Source organism: Galeopterus variegatus, unplaced genomic scaffold (genome assembly GCF_000696425.1).
Source record: "Galeopterus variegatus unplaced genomic scaffold, G_variegatus-3.0.2 Scaffold5455, whole genome shotgun sequence".
Taxonomy (NCBI): domain Eukaryota; kingdom Metazoa; phylum Chordata; class Mammalia; order Dermoptera; family Cynocephalidae; genus Galeopterus; species Galeopterus variegatus.
Window position 1 is genome coordinate 45,895 of NW_007731566.1, and position 23,205 is coordinate 69,099.

Below are 23,205 nucleotides of genomic sequence, written 5' to 3' on the forward strand. Positions count from 1 at the left end.
AAGCACTTTCAGGGAGAGAACAGGCACCCCGTGAGACCCACCCTGGGGGCAGGAGTCAGGACAGAGCTGAGAGCCCTGAGAGCACTGAGAGCTGGCTGAGGAAGAGGGGAGGGCAGTCAGTCAGTCATCAGTCGCTTGCTAACACCTCTCCTACAGGTTCTCACCTTGTCTGGAAACCCAGCTTCTTGGAGCCTCATTTCTCTGTGTGTATGTGTGTGTGCACACACACGTCTGTGTACGTATGCACATGTGCGTATGCACAGGTGCCATTAGGCCTTGGTCTCTGATGTCATGGGTTCGACCTCCTTTTCCAACATGGTCCAGAACAGGGCCTACAATAGAGCTCAGACCAGGATGGTGACCTACAGTTGGGTTATCCCGTGTCTAGCCAGCCAAATGGGCTGACCAACTGAATAATCAACTCACCTTTCTCTAGAATAACCCACTTGTCAAGTGCCGCTGACTGCCTGGTGACCACACACCAAAGCCCATCACCTCCATGACTGCCTGGGTGGGAGCAATTCCAACCCCTCCTCAAGTCCTTGAAATAACACCTCCATGGACATTCCCCAAGACCTGAAAGACGACATGACCCTGCCTCCCCACACAGGCCTTGTTTTCCTGTGGGATGGATGGGTTCAGTTCCCAAAGGGACAGCCTTGCCATCTGAGGTCCATACCAGCCCTCTGGGCCTCTGTTGCAGGTGGGCCAAGCGGGGCCAGATCATCAAGGAGGCATCGGGAGAAGTGTATAGGACCACTGTGGACTACACGTATTTCTCAGAGCCTGTCTCCTGCGAGGTGACCAATGCTTTGGGCAGCACCAACCTCAGCCGAACAGTCGATGTCTATTGTAAGTGCAATGATTTGGGAGCTTCCCGATGGGAGCAAGCACTGGGTGGTCTCTGCTTAGGGCTGGAGAAACTGTGGCTGGATTCATTGCACACAACATAACCTTCATGCTAAACAAGGATATAATGCTTTGCACTTTACATAAAGCTTCCTCGTGGATATTTCACGTTATTTTGATCCTCATCATGAGCCAGTGAGGCAGTGTTGTAGTTCAGACTGCTGTAACAAATTGCCGTAGATGAAGTGGCTTGAACAACAGAAGTCAGAATGTCAGCATAGTTGGTAATGGTGAGGGCTCTCCTTCCGGCTTGCGAACAGCCACCTTCTTGCTTATCCTTATGTGGCAGAGAGAGAAAGGAAGCAAGATCTCTCCTGTCTCTTTATAAGGGCACTAATCCCATCATGAGGGCTCCACCCTTATGACCTAGTCACCTCCCAAAGGCTCCACCTCCTAATACCATCCCGTTGAGGGTAGGATTTCAACATATGAAGTGAGGGTGGAGGGGAGGCACAAACACTCAATCCATACTAGGTAGGTATGATTATTCCCATTATCTGGATGGGGAGATGGAAGCCCAAAGACACGCAGTGAATAAGTGGCAGAATGAGAACTGAGACCAGGCAACGATCCAGCTCACAGCCCACACACACACTCCACTGCCTCCCACTGAGGGGACTCACAGACGGGACCCCTTCCTCACTGGTGGCCTGGCAGGGACCCACAGTGAGGCAACCCATTGCTATGGACTAGCTAGCTAGACTTGTTCAAAATAATAATCATTAGCTCATGTACCGCCCTTTACAGTCTTAAAAGAGTTTTTATAAACTTTTTTATCATTTGACCCTCCCCCTCACCCCCAACAGCCTCAACAGGAGGTGCTGTTACTGTTTTTACATCAAGGGACTAATCCCAGTCTGCTGACCCGAGATTTCAGGCTCTGTCTGCTCCCCGAAAGGAGCACTGCCAGGCCTACCTGGCCACAGCCCTCTGCATGCCCACAGGCCACTCTGTGGACCAGGACCTGGTCCATGGGCCAATGTTGGGCCAATGTGTTGGGGGAAGGTGGAGATGAGCCTCCATTAATGCCTGTAGCAGAGGTATGGGAAATGGATGAGGCCGGTCTACTTCCGTGGGGTCAGGAAGGAGGCTGAGGGCTGCTGGACTAAGAGGCCGACCTGAGAGAACCAGGTTGAAAACACTGAGAGAAGAGGCCTAGGTAGCAATGGCCCCACCTCCTTCACTCTTCATCTCAGATCCCCCTGGAGAGGGCTCCTGGGAGGGCTCAGGGGTTAAGGTGGCAGATGTACCCCACTGCCTCTTCCTCCTGTCGGGGTGGGTTCCCAGAGCTCCACACTCACCTGAACCCTGTCTCCCCCTTCCTTCCCATCACAGTTGGGCCCCGGATGACCACGGAGCCCCAGTCTCTGCTCGTGGATCTGGGCTCTGACGCTGTCTTCAGCTGCTCCTGGACCGGCAACCCATCCCTGACCATCGTCTGGATGAAGCGGGGCTCCGGTGTGGTGAGTCTGCAGCTCTGACCCTGGGGTCCTCCGACTGGGCGTGGGGGGCAGCAGAGCAAGACGGAACCACCTTCTAGGGCCCCTCTCCCTGTTAGATTGGGGGAGTCAGCCTCCAGGGTGAGCCAAAGGGAAAAGAATCCAGAAAGGAGAGGAACCCTGGTTCCCACATTGACCATCTCACCCTGGACACATTCAGTCCTTGCAGTTTCATGAACCTGACTAGAAGAGCAGGTGTCACCAGTGCACTGGGAGTGAAAGTCACCAGAAAGGTGTGGGGGTACCCTTTAGCCTTGGAGTTATGCACTTTTTGTAAAATGTATGTATCCTGTAGTGCACATGAGAGTTTGTCAGCTGTCCTTCCCGTGAGGAGGAACAGTGAGGGCCATGGGTAAGGAAGTGGGGGAGACGGAAGGACGCTGACCTCTGTGAGGCCTGTTATGTGGCAGACACTGCACTGTGCTATGGGATGCCGTCACCCCCACTATATGGATAAGGGAGCTGAGAGGATAAGGCACTGACCGAAGCCAGCAGGCATTCTCTGCGGGAGCCAGGATTCAGACTCACATCTAACTACTGCCAGAGTCTGTTTTCTTTTCATCACCCCAAGATGTCTCCCAAAGGGACACTGAAAATTACTCAGAAAACACAGGTCCAGGGGCCCTCAAAGAAGTTCAGCTGTAGGATAATTTCGCCCAGGGCCAGCCTGGGAGAGGAGAAGCCACCACAGGTACAGTGAGGTCAGCATCCCCTCCCCGTAGGAGGAAGCCTGGGGGTCCCCAGCCAGGGGGTCTCTCTCCTCCTGACACACACACCCCTCCCCATGCATCCACCCATGGGCTACACCTGGGATGGGCATCTTTGGCTTCCCAGGGTGTCCTTTGTGCTAGTGGAGTCTCCTCCACCCACGCACAGGGCACTGCTTGTGTCGTGAAACTCTGCCTCTTACCACCTGCCTTGGTTTTTACTGGGGTGCTGGACGCTGTGTTAGTTACCACCAGGCTCAAGTGGAGTCTCCTCCACCCACGCACAGGGCACTGCTTGTGTCGTGAAACTCTGCCTCTTACCGCCTGCCTTGGTTTTTACTGGGGTGCTGGACGCTGTGTTAGTTACCACCAGGCTCGCCTCTTAGCCATCTGGTTCCGAGAGACAGAAAGAGCCCTCCCCTACTCTTTGTGTCTGACCCTCCCCAATTCTCCCAGGTTCTGAGCAATGAAAAGACCCTCACCCTCAAATCCGTCCGCCAGGAGGATGCTGGAAAGTACGTGTGCAGGGCTGTGGTGCCTCGGGTAGGAGCCGGAGAGCGAGAGGTGACCCTGACTGTCAACGGTAAGACCCCCACTGCAGCAGACAGGAGAAGGATCCAAGGTATCATGGTACCAGGCACTGCCCCAAAGGTCACTGGTTCTGGCCTTGTTACCACCTCCAGCTGTGGGTGAATTATGTCCACCTCTTGTAGTTCCTGTCTGGAGGTGGAGAAGGGCCTGGGTAGTTTTCTGGTCACTCCTTCTTTGCTACCTTTTAGGGGGTCTCATCCCTAAAAGTGAGAGCTGGTGAATTTTATCCTAGCCAGGAAAAACATGTCAGAAGGCACCAGTGGCCACCATAGATCCCATATGTACCCTTTGATACGCCCACCATGACCTTGGTCCATGAGGAATTAAGGGGGCATCTCTGCAGCTCCTGGTCAGCCTCTTCCCATTGCATTAGAGCTGCTCAACCAGGGACGCCTGTGACCACTTCCATGAAACCAAGCATGCAGGTGTCCCCTTGAGGGGAGGGAACATGTCTTATAATTATATAATAAAAATCATCACAGGGCCGGCCCGGTGGCGCACTGCTACAGTGCGCCGCTTGGGAAGTGCGGCGGCGCTCCCGCCAAGGGTTCGGATCCCACATACAGACTGGTTCCCGCTCACTGGCTGAGCGAGGTGCGGGAGCAACACCAAGGGTTGCGATCCCGTTGCCGGTCCCAGTCCGGTACGGGCGCGACACTGAGGGTTGCGATCCGTTGCCAGTCACGAAAAAAGACAAAAAGACAAAAAAAAAAGGAAAAATCATCACAGCAGGAGGCTGTTTTCCTAGTGGGAGTTCATAGATGGCTGTAAGGTGAAACATTTAGAGGCAGGAACACCAGGCTAGGCCTGGATGGTGCGATGTAGATGGTCATGGAGAAGCTGAAACACAGCTCAGGCCAGACCCAAGAAGGCTATGATACCAGGATGGAAATTCTGATGTCCTTGCTGTCATATGAGCTTGAGCCATGATTGGAAACCAAAGCTGCAGATTTGAGAGAGTAAGAGATGCTAATGCCACATGCCTCTGCCAATTCCAGAGGTTTTACCCCCCACCTATGTCATGCCCATGGCCCTTTGGGAGCCCCTTGCTCCCACCATAGTCTGCCCCGAGGCTTTGAGCCCCTGAAGAAACCAAGCAACAAACCCACATTTTTTTTTTTTTTTTTTTTAAAAGATGACCGGTAAGGGGATCTTAACCCTTGACTTGGTGTTGTCAGCACCACGCCCAGCCAGTGAGCGAACCGGCCATCCCTATATGGGATCTGAACCCGGGGCCTTGGTGTTATCAGAACCGCACTCTCCCGAGAGAGCCACCGGGCCGGCCCAACAAACCCACATTTGTAGGGCCTCTGGGTCCTGGCCCCAGAGCAGGGCCCTAGGGAGGGGCTGGCCCAGTTCTCAAAATTAGCCCGGTTGGCTTCATCTTTACCCAGGAAGCCACCCATTGACAGCCTCATCTGTTCTCCCCTTGCTAGAAACCTAAAACCAGCTTGGTGCCTCCTCAGCTATCCCCCCTGCTGTCCCCATTAGCCAGCTCCTCCCCCCCCACCTACCACCATTCCTCTCCCCCTCCCCCAGAGTTGTGGCAGCCCCAGAGGGAGGGCGAATCTACCCAGACCCCAGAGCATTCACAGGCCACCTGTCCTGGGCAGAACCCTGAAGCAGGAGCCCTCCTGCCTTTCCTGTGTGTCCCCAGGATGCCACCAATAAATTGGCACTGCAGGGCTAAAAATAACAGCATCTGATCGCGCCTCCGTATATCCATGGCAACATGGGCTGCAGCCTTTCCCTTTCCACGCTGGGGTCTGACACTCGGCTCAGTGCACCAGTCCCAGTGAAATCAACGGCTCTCCCGCTGCCCACTCTGGGGAGGGCACTGGGGAGTTGGGCTGCTCGTGCCTGAGGCCAGCTCCCGTCTGCTGGCCCCATGACCACATGTGCCCTCCAGGGTCCCCAAGCCTGAAGCAATCAAACGAGTATCTTTGTCGCTTGGGAAAAGGGGGTGGATGAATACAGGAAGCACTGAGATTCTGCTGTCACTTCACACATTTGGGTATCTCCCAACAAAGATTTGAAGAGGTTTCTCAGGAGAGAACTCCCACCCATCCCCTGGGGACCACATGCCTTGGCAGGACATTTCTCTTGGACTTGAGCCCTGAGCCTGAGCCTGAGCCCTGGCATCCCCCCTAGGTTTGGTCTGTGCTCTCCAGGATCCGGCTTTCCACCCCTTCCCCTGCCTCCACCCCTTCCGGCACAAGCTCCCCTAGGTGTTGGCCTGAGAAAAGCTGGAGGGGCTGGACGGAAACGGAAGCTGCTGTTTACTTCTGCTGGCCAGGCTCGCCTCGCCCTGAGGCAGGGCATGCATTAAAAGACCCAGGGGGAGAAGCCTGCCAGACCCAGCCGGGGCGAGTAAAGCCCCAAGGACAGGGGCCTGGGCTGAAGGGATCTGACCTTATGAAAGCTCCAGAATAAGACCAGGTCCCCATCACAGCACACCCCAGACAACTACTGGCCAGTGCCCTTGGAGGAATAAACTGGCACACATCTCAACCGATTTGGCTCAAACGAGGTATCTGCAGGAAGGGGGAGATAAATCAGACTCCCAATGATTGACTCCCCAGACCTATTTTCCTTCATCCTGGTTTTTGTTTTCTTTTCAGAAGCCCATAAAGGCATATGCATTTTGCTGATGGCTATTAGAATCCTGAGAACCCCTCAGGGAGTTCCTAGTTCCTGAGGAAGAAGGGAAAGGTTTTATGGTATCATCACTCTTTAGTCTAGCCGCAAAACAAAGCACCATCCAGGTTCCTAAAACATCAAGCCCTCATCTCTTTTGCTCAAAAGCTTCTTGGACCTCAGGGATTTAATGGAGGAAGATGGGGCTTAGCCCACTCTTAAGCCATTGGAGGGTGGAAGCCCTTACCTGGAGGGTCCCCCATGTCTACCTCACCCAGCCCCAAGCCATCTGCCTTCCTAAACTCAATAGGAGTCATCCGAGTCTCCCAGTATCTTTTTTCCCCTTGGCTTAGAGCTACTCATAGAAATGCAAATCTGTTTTAATTAAGGTGGCTAATAAACAGCAATTATGTTTGCAGCAATTTTTGTTTTGTTCCTGGCATAATTTTGCCTGTTCTCCAGGTTTGCTGCTCTTAGCTCTCTTCCCTCTGTTTTCTGCCATCTAAGTCCCAACCATCACCCCAGGGATTGCAAAGTGGGCGGAGGTTTCCCACCCCTGCACGCGTGGCTTCACTGCGCAGCGCAGCCAGGAGGGGAGCTGGGCAAACGGCTCAACCAGCGGCTCCTCCTCTCCTCTTCCACTGCCAGGTGGCATCAACAGGAAAGACTTAGGTTAGACGACAGGCAGAACCAGATGGGAAGCACTTTGGAATAGGCTCTGCTGTAGATGGACTCCCTTGGATGTCCAATGTGGTAAATGAGACAGGCGCGTTCGGAACCTGACATCCATAGAGGTGTCACACGCGCACGCATTTGCGCACACGATGGGCTAATTCTGGGGTCGGTCGAGAGCCATGGTCTCACCTGGGCTGAGATCCTGAGACATAGTGAGATTAAAGTAATGCATGTGGCCAGCGCATTCCCCCGTCCAGGAGATCTCTGCCCTTGGAGAGGGACATCTTTCTCTTCCTCCCCCGTTAACCTCGCTGAGGACACCCAGTTTGTTGGGCAAGAGCGCCGTCTGCTGGATATTTGAGAAATGGTTTGAAATGGGACAGCCGGCTAAGGTGGCGGTGACATTCCTTAGCATAGCCTTCATCCCCACACCGCCCCCTACTCCCTTCCCAGGCTCACCACCTTCTTCCTAAAGCTTTCCCCATCCACCAGATAGAATTATTCTCTCTCCTCCAAAGTCGCTTAGCACTTTATCTGCACCGCCCCTATGCTACTAACACCACCTTTTATTACAGTTATATGTGTCTTCTGGGGATTCTGACTTCGAAGCATTCCCTCCTGGTTCCTGGACAGGTTTATGACTGAAAGCCTAATTTATCTCTGAGTGCCCTACCTTGCGCTCCACCTTGCACATGCAGGCCTCCACTGAATGTTTGCTGAATGCTTGGATTAATGAATAAAGTTCTGAACCCTCCAAAGAGAGCACCAACCAGGCATGTGCCCTTCCTGGAGCCCTAATGTGACACTGTCTCCCCAACAGGACCTCCCATCATCTCCAGCACCCAGACACAGCATGCCCTCCACGGGGAGAAAGGCCAGATCAAGTGCTTCATCCGGAGCACGCCGCCGCCGGACCGCATCGTGAGTGCTCCAGGGAGGGGGGCCAGGGTCTGGGCCAGTCGGGGTGCACCTGCCAGCCTCCTCTTCCCAATGGAGAGAATTATACCTGCCTTATCTCTTTTGGAAAAGCATCGTGAAGACAAAGTTACAGGCAGTCTCCTTTCTCAGCATAGGCTGTGCTCCCAGGGTCTGTCTGCCATTCAGCTCAGTGCCAACATTAATTGTTCTAACCCAGTTCTACATCCTAGAGGCAGGCAGAGGGACAAGTGAGGGTAGCAGAGGGAAGAGACAAATGATTTCTTCCCTTTCCTGGGTTCAAGGCCAGTCTTTGGCGATATCTTGAACGGAGTGCAGTTTATAGTTTGCTACCCCCTTCTGCACCTCTGAGAGTCCTCCTCTATAAGTCTTCGCTGCCCTTCACGTCCATGCGGAACCCTGCCCGTTTATCAAGCATTGTTCCTGCTGAAATAGTCATTCCGTTCTCCCTCCCTTCCTCAAAACCCTCACCCCTGCAGCCTGCCACTCAGGCAACCTAAAGAGCTTACCCGTAGCTCCCCACCCCGAGGTATTTTGCATTTCTAAGAGTGAGTGTCTTGCACCCAAACTTATCTGAAATTGGTGGAAGCTCAGGCATGAAAACAAAGAAAAGTTAGCATTTTGTAGCACTCTTGGGAGAAAGATTATTTTTGGTAATCCCCAATGTCTAGGACAGTCCTGCTAGAGGATTACAGAGGGGTCAGCCCCCAGGACAGTTGTACCTTTTCACAGGACAGCAGTGCCAGGGAGGGTGGGGCTGGGCCAGGTAGTGAGTCACTGAGAGCCCCTGTGTGCCAGGGGCTGAGACACCAGGCTGTGCAAACCAACTGCCGTCCTCGTGCGCTAAGATGTTACTGGAGTGTTACTGCTGCTACACACTTTCTCAGGCATTTGGTTCATTCACTCTGAAAGGTCCACACAAAAATCGCAAGAACTCACAAAGAGAATAAATACCTATGCCTCTCTGTTCACTTTACTCTTTAATTTTAAATGTAACACATGCCCATTGTAAAATATTCCGTTCTCTCTCAAGCGTTTTCACACCATCTTTCTCTTCATAGACATCTAACTCTAGACAAGTGGTTCTTACTGACCCCAGGGAATATTTGGCAAGGTCTGGAGACATTCAAGGTTGTCACAGTATGGGGCAGGGGGTACTGGCACCTAATGGGTGGCAGCCAGGGATGCTGCTAACACCCTGCAATACATAGGATAGCCCCAACACAGAGAGTGATCTGGTCCAGAATGTCAGGAACAGACATACAAAGTAACAAAACTAGCCACAGTCATAGCCACAGTCACGTGGGGCCACTCTTCTACCTCAGACCTGCCAAGCAGGGAGCATCTGTGAGGACACAGGGTGGGTGTGCACCAGTGCTGCCTAAGAGCCCGCTCCACCTGGACAGTGCTCCCAGTGCAGACCCACAGAACTTCCCCTTCTTGGATGGAAATACCCTCTGAGGTGGCCCCAACCTCTGTGTGTACCTGAGTTTGTGGATTATGTGTACATGTGATGTGTTATGGTGTGGTGTGTGTGTGTGTGTGCACATGTGTGGTGTATGTGTGCACATTATGGTGTATGTATGTGTCATGTTGTGTGTACTCGTGCTTGTGGAGTGTACATAACTGTGTGTACCTGTGTTGGTGGTATGTGTGAAATGAATTAGTGTATTTGATATGTCGGGGTGTGTGTTTATGTGTGTTGTGGTGTGTATATATGTCTATATGCATGCTTGTGATTTGTGGTATGTGTCGTGTTCTCTGGTGTGTGTGTCATGGTGTGTGTGCATGTATACATGTGTCTGTGGTATATGTATATGTGTTGCGGGGGTTATGTATGTTGTGCTATGTGTTGTGTGGTGTATGTACTCATCTCTTTATGAATGTTTGCAGTGTGTGGTGTAGTGTGATGTGCATGTGTTGAGACATATATTCATGTGTGTTATGGTATGTACACGTGTATGCATCTATGTGGTGTTGTATGGTATGGGGGGCGGTGTGTGATGCACATTTATGTGTGTTAGGATGCATGTACATGGGTGTCTGCTTGTTTTTGGTGTGGTCCGTGTGCACATGTCTGTGTATGCACGCTGGTGGTGTGTGTGTTGGGGGGCGGGGTGTGATGCACATTTATGTGTGTTAGGATGCATGTACATGGGTGTCTGCTTGTTTTTGGTGTGGTCCGTGTGCACATGTCTGTGTATGCACGCTGGTGGTGTGTGTGTTGGGGGGCGGGGTGTGATGCACATTTATGTGTGTTAGGATGCATGTACATGGGTGTCTGCTTGTTTTTGGTGTGGTCCGTGTGCACATGTCTGTGTATGCACGCTGGTGGTGTGTGTGTTGGGGGGCGGGGTGTGATGCACATTTATGTGTGTTAGGATGCATGTACATGGGTGTCTGCTTGTTTTTGGTGTGGTCCGTGTGCACATGTCTGTGTATGCACGCTGGTGGTGTGTGTGTTGGGGGGCGGGGTGTGATGCACATTTATGTGTGTTAGGATGCATGTACATGGGTGTCTGCTTGTTTTTGGTGTGGTCCGTGTGCACATGTCTGTGTATGCACGCTGGTGGTGTGTGTGTTGTGATGAGTGTTTGTATATGTTGTGTTGTGTATACATGCATGTTTGTGGTGTGTGAATACACACCTGTGTGGACATGTGCTGGTGGTGTGTGTGTTGTGATGTGTGTGTGTGCATGTTTGTGTTGTGTGTGCACATACCTGTGTGGACACGTGCTGATGATATATCAGTGAGCATGAACCTGAGCCTGGCCGTGTCAGCACCTGGAGCAGCGAGGTGGCATGGGGGTCCTGGTGTGGGCATCTCTGGTGGGGTCTCCTCCTAATTCTGTGCACCTGGGCAGGCCTGGTCCTGGAAGGAAAATGTGCTAGAGTCGGGGACATCGGGGCGCTACACCGTGGAGACCATCAGCACCGAGGAGGGGGTCATCTCTACCCTGACCATCAGCAACATCGTGCGGGCTGACTTCCAGACCATCTACAACTGCACTGCCTGGAACAGCTTCGGCTCTGACACAGAGATCATCCGGCTCAAGGAGCAAGGTGAGGGCTGCCAGGGCCGCAGATGAACGCCATGACTCAGGGCCCCCTCCCGGCCTAGGGCAGGGCCCCAGGCAGTCTTCCCAGGTCTGCTGGACAGAACACCTGTCAAGGCTACCAGGTGAATAGAAGCCCAGGAACAAGTCGCGGGTTTCTGCCTTACTGGCCATGAAGCCTTGGGCCGGCCTGCAGCCCTCCTTGGCCCAGCTCCCCTCCTGAAGCTGGGGACACCAGGCTTCACCAGGAAGGGGGAAAGGGAAGGGAACTTCCAGCAGCCCCTGAGGGAAAAGCTTCAGGTAAAGATGACCTGAGAGCAGCCAGGCCGGCCACCATGACGAGCTGTCCACAGCCTCCAAAGGCCCAGCTTCCGTGCACTCTGCCCTCACTGTGGGCCCAGACTGATGCCGAAGTGCCTTTGGCGGGCATTTTGCCTGAGGGAGCATGGGGACACACTGGTGGGGACATGTGGGGGAGCCCAGCCCCAGTTGAAACAACAAGCCAGCCCGGTTACCCAGAAGTTGCACGGAGGGCACCCAAGCTGAAGCTAAGCACCTGGTGTCCCGACCCTGTGTCGGGTGCTGGGCTCAGACCCTCTGAGTCCCTGGGAGGGACCACTGTGTGGTACAGGAGACGCCAGCAGGAGGGTGGCACTGGTCAGGAGGGCACAGAGCAGCCGGTGGGTGAGAGGGAGGAGGAGGGAGGAAGAAACCTCACCCCATGGTGCCCCGCGTGCAACCATCCAGCCCCGGTCAGGGGATGCTGAGAACTCCAGTCTCCACTCAAGTTCTCGGGCACAGACCACAACCTCCGGAGCACCAAGGGACGGTTCTGCTAAGCACACAGTGGCAGCATGCCCGTCCTGAGGCGGGCTGCACATCCCACCCCTTTGCCAGCCAGGACCAAGCCGTGGTGGACCAGAGATTCATGCTCAGCCTGGCCTGGGCCTCTGGACAGGCATTGGGGACCAGGAGGCTTTGGTCCTGGCTGTCTCTGATGCCATCCGGGGTGAAGGCCTACCCACAGGCTGCCAGGCCCTGGCAGGAGATTGTAGGCCAGCAGGGGTCCTGCCTGGGCCCCCAGGCCTTGGCGGATCACACGGTGATCGCACCTACGGATCAAACCATAAAGCATCTCCCACCTCTGCCCTAATAGGTGCTGCTTTGCATAATGCTTTGCACATAATTTGCATAACACCATCCACCCATCATTCCAAACCTTCCCAGCCCCCTGCCACCTACCCTCCGTGTCTTTCCCTCAGTGCCCCCATCCCCATGCCCTCCCCAGACCCCCCAGACTTGAATTCTCTCTCTCAGGTCCCTACCCCCTCTGGAGTCTCTAAGTCAGTCTGAAGGAACTCCAAGTTCAGTCAGGCTAGCTGGGATACGTGGGGTGGTCCCAGAGACATGACAGAGGAGGGAGCCCCTCACCCCAGCCCCCTCCAGGTGGCCGATCCCCTGTCCTGCCCCGCCCTGGCCAGCCAGGCCCTGGCTATGGACGCTTGCTTTATTTCCAAACAGGTTCGGAAATGAAGTCGGGAGCCGGGCTGGAAGCAGGTATGGAAGGAGACGATGAGAACTGCTCTGGGAGCGGGGAAGGGACTTCCTGGCTAGTTGGGGAGGGAACCCCAAAGGGGGTAGGGAGGCCTGTACAGGCCACTAATGTCTCTACCCTCCCCCATCTCGAGGGTTTAGTGCAGTCAGAGCAGCAGGGTCAGGGGCTCCAAGCCAGCTTGGGGCTAGGGACCCCAGAGACCTGTCTCCTGGCTGCTGCCAGAGCCCCGCAGGCTCCTCCCTCCCCAGGACCCTGGCTCTTGCTCCTCGCTCTCCGTTCCTTCCAACTCCTCTCCTCGGAAGCCCTGGCTCCTGTCCTCGGGGGTCAGCTCGCCCCTCCTGGCCGCCCTGCCTCTTCCTGCTTCTCAACATCCTCACCAGCTTGGCCATTGCCTCCTGGATGCCGGGCCTCCCAGGCCCTGCTGGGGCCTGTGTGATCCATGCTTGCCAGCTTGCCACCCCCTGCCCTGCAGTCCCCCGTGGAAGTGCCATCTCACCCGTACTGGGGCTGCTCGGCAGTGCCCCCTCCACAGGTACCCAGCAGCAAAGTGGTCATCAGGCTCCCTGGTTGAATTGCTCTGTCTTAGGACCCTACAGGAGACAATCATCCCCACCCTCAAGCAGAAAACCAGAGTCTGGACATAGCAGGCCACTCTACAGGGCCATCCAAAGCCATGCTGCAGACTTGGGGATCTTCGTCCCAGTTCTCTTGCCACTCTGGCCGCTGGCCCATGTCACTTCCTTCAATGAGCTCCATGAGGGACCCACACACCCCCTCCCCTCTGGGCAGATGTATCCCTATAGGAGCACCAGTCCTGGGCACAGGCCAGCTCACAGAAGCCCCTGCAGCCCACGCAGAGGAACCTTGATAGTTGTCAACCTCTGGCTGTGCTCTCCCTGACTCCCCTCATGGTCCACCTGGTGCTGAGGGGTGGTACCCTTCTCCTCCATCTCCATTTCACTGTGTCTGCTCACTTGCAGCCAGTGCTCCCTGACACCTCCCTTGGTGGCTGGGACTCCTTGTGCCCAATCTATCTCCTTGGATGAAGAGGAGGTTCAGCGAGGACAGCCCCTCCCTCCAGCTCCTCTCCAGGAGACGTCTGAGGGATGCTCTGTCTGGAGAGAAGCAGCCTGCATAAGGCAGCCTAGGCCAGACCTCAGGGAGCCAGGCAGGCTGGGAACTGGAAAGGATGCCACCCCCAGGGTCTCCCTGCCCCCTCAGGTCCCCAGCTCCTCCTCTGCCCCTGCCCACCTGCTTGGAGACCAGTCTCCAGCTAAGATGGTGCCTCCCATGCCCAGCTGTTGCTAACTCAAGGAAATGAGGACTCACAGGATGCCAGAGTCAGAAGTCACCTTAGATAAACTGCCCCAGCTCTCTAGGTTTATAGATGAGCCATGGAAGCCTGGAGATGTTAAGGAACCTTCCACGGTCATGCTTGGCTCTGAGTTCAGCTGAGGCAAGACCTGAGTTTGTCCAAGGAAACTTACTAAGAATCAAAGGAGAAACAAAATCAAGCCCAAATTAATAAAATTCAAAAGCATAGAACCAATGGGCTTCTAGAGCAGTTTTCCTTTCCTAATGGAATTAAAACATAGAGATATCCATTTGTCAAAGCAAGCTCAACTGAGGTCAAGTCCCTATTCTCAATCCTGGTTATTGAGACCAACCCAAACACTTCCTATTTTTAATCCTTGAGTGTTTGCCACTCCTGCCTCCTCTTGGTTCCCTCCCCTGTCATTCCAGCAGTGGTTTTGGCAACCAATAGGTAGGTAATGAGTGAGTTAGTATGCAAGTCTTGGGTTGGCAGAGAAATGTACCAGCACAACCACACGCAACCAACCAAGAGGCACCAGCCCTCTCCAGCAGGTGTCCCCACCACCCCCTGACACCTCCTCCAAGCAGCATCTCCAGGGGCCAGGGTTGAGGGGTTTTCTCTCTCTTCCTCTCTCTAAAGAAAACAGTAATGAGAGGCTAACCCACAGCCCCAGAATAAATACCTAGTTGTCCCTCAGGTCTCCACACTGGTGAATGTGGAATGGCATGGGGAGCTCAGCCCTTAGAAGGAACCTGTCTTTAAGGTTTTGATCTGCTACAGCCCCTTCTTCCCATACAATACCAGGAGCAAATACTCGAACAGGGCAGGGTGCCAGCTCTGTTCCAAGGCCTTCACCTGCATTCACTTGTCTAAACCCCAAAATAACCCTCTGAGGTTGGCACTATTAGTATCCCCATTTCACAGATAAGAGAGGCAAAGTAAGTTGCTCAGAAGTGATGGAGCCTGGACTCAAAATACCCAGCAGTCTGGCTCTGCAGGGATGTGGGATTTGGAGGATGCCATGTGATAGTGGATGGAGCTGGGCAGGGCACGAGCAGATGAGTGGAGGGGTGGGGTAGTAAGAGGAGTCTTGGATTACCCTGGCTCTACTGCTGTTGTGTGTCCTTGACCAAGTCACTTGACTTCTCTGGACCGCAGAGTTTCTGTCTGTAAAACAGGAGGCTTGGGCTCAGTGGGCCGCAAGGTTCCCTGCCCTAGCATTCTCTAGTTCTATTCCTGATGGACTCTTCAGGGCCCCAAATCTTGTGCTCTGGCCCCATCTGCAGCCACAGAAGGGCCAGGGCATCTGGAATATCACTCTCCCCACCCCCATCATCACTCTCCTTCTGCCCACCCCCACTCAGCCAGGGCAGGAGACAGACTGCAGAAACTTGGCAGGGAGCGAGGGCCGCCCAGCTGAAGCTCCGGGCCATAGCTCGCTGGTAGGGAGCCAGGACGCTCAGAGCACCAGTCTGGAAGGAAAAGCAGGAGGACTGGGGGTCAAGGAAAAGGGCATTTCTCCTTGGAGAGGTGACAGAGCTGTGGTCCTGCTCCCCTGGCCCCTGAGACATAGACGCCTGAAGCTACAATTCCTAGATGCCCAGCAGTCCCTGAGGGGATGCTGCCTCAGACCTGAAAACTCTCCAAGAGCTGGTTGTCCACATGCAAATTCTTTGCACCTGAGAAAGGGAGGAGAAGGAAAGAACAAACAGAACAAACAAGGGCAGTGACCACAGTCATTCCTCAGAGAACAGCCAGGACGCATGATGCATCAGCCACTGCATGATAGGCATTAAAGAGAACTAAATTGTGCCAGCCTCACCCCTCATCTCCAGTATTCCTCTCCCCTGGCCCTCCCTTCTCTGTGTCTGCCTGCCTGATGTCCCTCCCCTGCCCCTTTCCCCATGTCCTCCCTGCCCTCTCCTCCAGCCCACCCCCTCCTGTGTCCTCCATGCCCATCTTCCCCATCTTCGCAGTCCCAGCTAGAGCTGATTCCTGTTGGACGCTGCCTGTGCCTGTGCAGGCCCCACCCAGGCATTTCCCAAGAGGGGCTCATGTGGCAGGGCTGCACCCAGGGGAACTGGGTGTGGTCCTAGGGGGACTGTGGGCTGTCCCCATCCCTCCTCAGCTGTGCCCACTTCTCTTCCACAGAGTCCGTGCCAATGGCTGTCATCATCGGGGTGGCCGTAGGAGCTGGCGTGGCCTTCCTCGTCCTCATGGCAACCATTGTGGCCTTCTGCTGTGCCCGTTCCCAGAGAAGTACGGGAGGGAGACCCGGGATCTCAGGGAGGGGGACAGAGAAAAAGACCAGGCTTAGGCTGCCCTGGAGAGCAAGTAAGCAGGAATACAATGAACAGGGGTCCTCACAGTGCTGTGAGCTCCTGGGGCAGGGATCAGGTGTGATGCACCGTTCTATGTGTGTGCCTTGCGTGGCATCCGGCACAGAGCGGACACTCAGCTGATGCTGAACTGGACTAGACCAACCTTCATCCAGGCAGGGCAGTCAGACAGCCTTTGGTTTGAACACATACAGCACTCTCAATCAGGAACTGTATAGAAATCCAGGGGAAGAAAGAGGTGATTTGATCTTTTGCTCTCCAAGAGCTGTTAAGTCTAACCAGAAAAGCAGGTCACCCATACAGGGGGAAAACGTCACTCAAGGAATTGCTTTGAGCAGACTCTCAAAGGTTGTTAGTCACTAGCAATAAAATTCTGGTGTTTGTGCACTCAAAGAGTTGTGTGTACCCAGCATTTCCATACTGGTCACAAAAGTTACATGCGATAGACAGACATGTGCAAACATAGGATGGGATGGCAGAGGAGGTCAAGACAACGGAGACGCAGTCTTCTGGTCCTGCCTTTTCCACCATGAGACCTTGGGCAAACCACAGCACTTCCAGGCCTCAATTTCCTCATTTGTAATACGAAGGGGTTGGGTGACATGACTTTTATGGCCCCATCTGGCTCTGACATTCTATGAGCGTGTTCAGAGTAAGCCCCTCTGCCACTTGGCTGCTTTCACATATTGGAAGAAGGCTGCATGTTCCCTTACATTCCTCCACTCTGACCTGAGCAGCCTTGGCTCCCGTGACTTCCCCAGCAATGTGGTCTCAGGACCCCCTTCACTGCCCTCTGTGTGGAAATTGTGGGGGAGCACAGTTTAGAAAGAATTTTCTAACAGTGCTCCCCAACTAGAAGCAGGCTGCCTCCTGCAGAAACAGTAACGCTTCCGTCACAGAGGTGTCAACAATGACGCTGCACTACTGTGTGTGTATGCTTCTGCTTTGGCCAGGAGGTTAGCCATGGGCACCTTAAGGTTCTTGCTAACACTAAAGGTTGTGGTTCTGTGATTGGAGAGATCAGAGCCTGGTAGAGCAGGTCAGTCCTCATTCATGGACCATAATCCACCCAGCTGTCCAAGCAGAAACCTGGACAACCAGGTTAGAAGCTTTGAGTGCATACTGTGTCACAGTTGTAATATGAAGGATTAGTGGCAGCAGGGCTGGGCGTAAAGACCATGGGTTTCTCTGTGTCTCAGTGTCCTCCTCTATGAAATGGGCGTGAGAGTAATAGTATACAGGGTCATAGTGAGAGTGAAATGGGTAAAGCCCAAAGAGCCTGGAGGCCGTGGAACACAATTAAGTGGTCAATAGATGCTGGCCATTTGTGTTGTTCTGAAATCTCCCACTAGATGGTGAGCAGCTGCTGCTTTACTCATCCCTAGGTCCCAGGGCCTTACCAGGTCCCTAGAAGACACTCGCAATGTTTATTGAATTGCACTGACTTTTCCCTCTGCTGCCCCTGTTTCTATCCAGTTGATTTTCAGGTCCTGTCAATTCCACTTAAAAGTTCATGGAAAAATAGAACTAGGAGATAACACGAATCTTTCCATAAACTTTTTGAAGTACCCTCGTACATATGGCAATCTTCTGAGTTCATTTCCCCATCCTTTCCTGGGGGAAAGTGGAGGTTTAGCCCACCCTCTCTCTACTGAGCAGATATTTTTGGATTGTAGATAGACCGGGGTGAGTTCCAACAAGACTCAGTACTGAAGCAGCTGGAGGTCCTCAAAGAAGAGGAGAAGGAGTTTCAGAACCTAAAGGTAAGAATAGCCATAGGTTATATATATGTCACAGCCACAAATATGGTCTTCAACTCTGGCCTGAGCCCCAGATCCACACAAAGAATGACAGCAGGCAGGAGAAGAGACGGGTCAGAGGCCAGCTTGGGGACAGGTGGCCCGCTCCCTAAGGTGGGACACTCCCCTGCCTAAGGCAACTGTTCCCTCCACCCCAACACTGAGGAGGATGAGAGAACTGAGGCTGAGTTCCCAGACTCTCCTCTGCTCACACATAGATTTCACAATTAAGTATTCATGTTCCAGACAAAACAAAAGACAATTAAAGTCTGGATTTCAAATGATCTTGCATTATTGCCCTGCCATGACCCCGGTCAAAAGCCTCTTCTTCCCTCCCTCAGCGCCGTACCCCTCCCTGCACCGCTCTGCTGGAACACCTGCCAGCTAGCGCTCTCCCCCCCACCATGTGCAGAGTACTCCTGTCCCTTCCTCCCCAGCTGTTCCTCCCTTCTCTTTCCCCTCACCCCTCCCTGTGTCAGGCATGCCCGGCTCTGCCTAGAAACCCCCAGTGATGTGCCTCTCGCTCTTGCGCACAGGACCCCACTAATGGCTACTACAGTGTCAACACCTTCAAAGAGCACCACTCGACCCCCACCATCTCCCTGTCCAGCTGTCAGCAGGACCTGCGTCCTCCAGGCAAGCAGCGCGTGCCCACGGGCATGTCCTTCACCAACATCTACAGCACCCTGAGTGGACAAGGTCGCCTCTACGACTACGGGCAGCGGTTTGTGCTGGGCATGGGCAGCTCGTCCATCGAGCTTTGTGAGCGGGAGTTCCAGAGAGGCTCCCTCAGCGACAGCAGCTCCTTCCTGGACACGCAGTGTGACAGCAGCGTCAGCAGCAGTGGCAAGCAGGACGGCTATGTGCAGTTCGACAAGGCCAGCAAGGCCTCTGCCTCCTCTTCCCACCACTCCCAGTCCTCTTCCCAGAACTCTGACCCCAGTCGACCCCTGCAGCGGCGGATGCAGACTCACGTCTGAGCATCACACACCATGGGTGGGGACGGGCCAGGGAAGTGGGCAGGGCATGTTCTGGTTCTCCAGGAACTAGGGGTACTTTGCAGAGGACCGCAGAACTGGCCACCTCCAGGACGGCCACCGAGCACCTGTACCACCACCCTCCTTCGAAGCTCTGATCAAGCACAAACGTGGGTCTCCAGCTGCAGTGTGCCGGAAGCAGGCGAGTGGGGAAATGGACAGAGGATGCAGCTGAGTGCACTGTGCTTGGTGCTGGATACCCTTGTCTCCAGCCCTTTCCTGGAGGCCCTTCTACCACCTGCTCCTCTTACAGGCACTAGTGGCAGCTATAAGTTTGCTTTCATGAAACTACCATCCACTCTCCAGTCTGCCAGTGGGCTCTCCCCCTTGCCACCCGTAGCCCTACCCCTCTGCTTGTGCTCCTGTACAGCCCTGGGGAGAAGCGGGGTGACATTTTTCCCAGCACTGAGCTGCCCCAGAGACCCTAGCTCCGTCTGCTGCTCGTAGCGCATACCTCGGAGCCTGAGAAGCCAGAAATGGCCCTGGCCAAAGGAGCATCTCTCTCACCAGGCTGGCTGGGAGCCCACCCCCAATTTGTTTGGTGTTTTGTGTCCATACTCTTCCAGTTCTGTCCTTGGACTTGATGCCTCTGAACTCTGAGTTGGGACTGGCCCAATCACATCCTGGTGCACTGGGTGGGACAGGGAGGGGAAGGAGAGAGTGTGAACACTCGGGGAACCTCTTGCCCAACAACCCCCTCACTAGGCTATGTGATTCAGACCCCCCCCCCCACCTCCATCCCCACTTTGTGTACTCCCTCCAACCCCACAGCACAATCAGAGTTCATACAAGAAGTGTGAGAGCTTCTCTGGTCAGAGTTCTTTGAACAGTCACTGGAGAGAATGCTTCCTGGAAAGTGCCGGGTTTGAAGGCGCTGGAGGTCAGGTTTTCAAGATGATGAGACTCGCCTTCTCAGCTGATGAACACAAAGAACAATGATGCTGTCTGCAGTAAGACTCCATGGGCAAGAGAGAAAGTATATCTGCACCTCACCCCTCCTATTCACCACCTGAGAATAAATGTTAGGGTTATTACGCCAATAAAGCCGTTCTGTTCTTTTGTTCCTGCAGAGCCAAGGAACAACCCAAGAGCCAAGAACACTTTGGGAACTCAAAGTTCTCTGCCCTTCTTTGATTCAATTCTCCTAGACAATAAAGGCAGTTGATTGCTCTCGTTGTGGTAGCCATAGAACCCACAGGCAGACTCCCGTTGTGCATGAGCCCAATCCAAAGGAGGTGCAAAAGCAGGACTCACCGGACAAGTTAGAGTGCAGTGCAGGGAGTGGGACTCCAACGGAACTTTGAAAAACCCACATTTTCCTGAGGTTGGAGGTTCTTCATGAGTTTTAGACGCTTCTTCTCCAACCTTTCCTGAGAGTCCTTATCCATCTCAGAACCCTTCATCACACAAATTTGTGCTTCTTTCCAGACACTGATTCCTTGGACAGCCCCAATCCACGGGTTCTGTGCATAGTCTTCACAGCTCCTCCACTCAGAATTTTCTGCTTCGGCCACATATTTCCTAGTGCTTCGAAATCCCCCAGTTCCTTGGATACCTTCCTTTGCAGCCTCCAAGCCTGATTAGAAATGTAAGTGTACCTCCCAATCCCACATCCTGCTCTGGGTGCCATTCTGGACTGGCATAGACACCAGAATACTGGCCCCTGCCCTCTCTAGATTGATCTAGACAAACTTTCCCTATTCCCGTATATGTTTTCCTTGCCAACAGGGAACAAAGATCCAAGGCCATATGCAAAGAGCTTTGGCATGCTAGAGTAAGGAAGAGGATGACTTAAGAGGATTTGTCCATAAATTTCTCCTGTTCTTCCCCACCTTGAATGTGGGTGTACAGTCTACCTCCTTATCTTCACGATAGCCTACTTTGCCCCTTGCCACCTCTCTCTCACACACACACACACACACACACACACAGCTATAGGATGGAGATGTCCATTCTTTCCTGGAACCCAAGGCTATGACAGAATAACTGGAAGAACAGGTAAGAAACTCTGTTCTGTAGAACAGAATGAGCCCTTCTTTCTGTGGCTCGGGCACTCCCAAGGTAAGAATGTGGACTGTTATAAAAGAGCAGAGACCTCCAGGGCAGCCACAAAGACTGGCTCTGTGGTGCCCAACCCTTGGAGCTCTCTCCACTGCACAAATACAGCAAAGAACTGCCGAAGGGATAGGAGATCACAAGTGCAGTCTTTGTGACAGAGAAGAGCATGGAGGGGAAAAATGAGAGGGACCCGAGGGACTCCGGAGCATTAAGAAGGAGCCCAGACTGAGCTATGTGCATCCCTCGGTTGTCTCCAGCCCTATTTACTTCTTGCAAAGGAGTGAGGGTGCAGAAAAGCTGGTAAGGGGATGTTAAAAGGCATTAAGAAGCCCTAAATTCCCCTGTAGGTGATTTCACATTAAATGAAATGAGTGCACTGCATTTGTAATCTTATTTAATCCTTACAATTCTATACAATATCGTCCTTTTTTACAGATAGGGGAATGAGGCTTAAAGAAGCCAAAAGACTTGCCCAAGGTCACAAAGCTAACAGGTGGCAAACACGAGATTTAAACACCATGACTTTGGGCCGGCCCGGTGGCGCACTGCTATAGTGCACCGCTTGGGAAGTGCGGCGGCACTCCCGCCGAGGGTTCGGATCCCACATACAGACCGGTTCCCGCTCACTGGCTGAGCGAGGCGCGGGAGCAACGCCTAGGGTTGCGATCCCGTTGCCGGTCCCGGTCCGGTACGGGGGCGACACTGAGGGTTGCGATCCGTTGCCGGACACGGAAAAAAACAAAAAAAAATAAAAATAAAAATAAAAATAAACACCATGACTTCCACTACAAGATGTTTCCATCCTACAGTACAAATTCAAAGCCACTCTCATCCCGGAATATGGATGGATGTGGCTGATGGTAAAGGCCATCTGCTAGCACCCGCTCTGCAGCAGGCTGGGCAAGGACACACCAAAGCTCCATTAGGAAGGTGGGACTGGCAGCCTCTACCTTAAGTCCCCAAATGAACTCAAAAGACCACAACTCCCAGGAAACAAAGCTATTCTGTGTATCAAGTCAGCCTCACCCCTACCAGGGCCAGGATCCAGTTTTCTGATAGCGTTAAACTTCATCATTGGCTCCAAGTCACTGGATAAGAGCCCAGTTTCCGGTTCGCAGGCTGTCAGTCTGGAGAGGACATGGTTATTTCCCCCACCTCTTCAACTTTCATGAAATAGGAAGTGCTCTCACATGAAAAGTGAAAACGCCACATCAAATCTGTGCCTGATGAAACCTATTTAAACAAATCCTATAAACCAATAGGCCTTGAAGCCACCTTTGAGTTTCCGGAGTGGAAAGGGCCTAGGAAAATAAAAACAAACATGATACAGCCCTTGGGAGATTTCTCAGAACAGGAGAAAACGAGCCGATAGTAATTCCTTTCTCACTTTCGAATTGGGTAAGAGTCTATGCCACTTGTATCTGCTATTATGGAAGCAGAACTGAAGCCGCAAGGTTCACCTGACCAAGTGTGTCAGCTCTTCCCAGGTATCACGTGTGCAGTTTGTGATGGCACCAGAAACCAAGATGAAGGGAGTCCTGTGATTAGTTTCTTCCCTAGGAATTTTCCCTATAAGCAAACTCTTTATTAAAATAAAAGTATAAATATTTAAATAAAAGCTAACATAACTTGCATATAGATTTTCATTTAAAATACCACTTGGTGTGCCTATTTAAAGAAACAAGCATTGTGGGTCGGCCCGTGGCTCACTTGGGAGAATGTGGTGCTGATAACACCAAGACCACAGGTTCAGATCCCTATATAGGGATGGCCAGTTAGCTCATCTGGGAGAGCGTGGTGCTGATAACACCTTGGTCATCTTTTAAAAACATAAATAAACAAATAAACAAACAAACAAGCATTTGGACATAGACCAATGACATCTCACCTAAGTCTAGCATTTTACTCACCTTAAAAAAGGTTTTTACGAGGCGCGAGAGCAACGCCGAGGGTTGCAATCCCGTTGCCGGTCCCCGGTCTGGTACGGGGGCGACACTGAGGGTTGCGATCCATTGCCGGACACGGAAAAAGACAAAAAAAAAAAAAAAAAAAAAAGGTTTTTTAAAAGCCCCTTATCTAGGGCCGGCCCGGT

General features: G+C 53.1%; 1 protein-coding gene across 1 annotated transcript in view; it reads left to right on the top strand.

Annotated features, from left to right (window-relative positions):
- Positions 1-16,490, top strand: part of LOC103604872 (kin of IRRE-like protein 3) — a 37,312-nt gene extending 20,822 nt beyond the window's left edge. Inside the window, exons 4-10 of the mRNA XM_008589450.1 lie at positions 704-852; positions 2,245-2,372; positions 3,572-3,698; positions 7,839-7,939; positions 10,819-11,017; positions 12,532-12,567; positions 16,032-16,490. Of these exons, the coding sequence (XP_008587672.1) occupies positions 2,256-2,372; positions 3,572-3,698; positions 7,839-7,939; positions 10,819-11,017; positions 12,532-12,567; positions 16,032-16,342 (891 nt within the window). The 5' untranslated portion in view covers positions 704-852; positions 2,245-2,255 and the 3' untranslated portion in view covers positions 16,343-16,490. The remainder of the gene's footprint in view (positions 1-703; positions 853-2,244; positions 2,373-3,571; positions 3,699-7,838; positions 7,940-10,818; positions 11,018-12,531; positions 12,568-16,031) is intronic.
- The last annotated feature ends 6,715 nt before the right edge of the window (positions 16,491-23,205 follow it).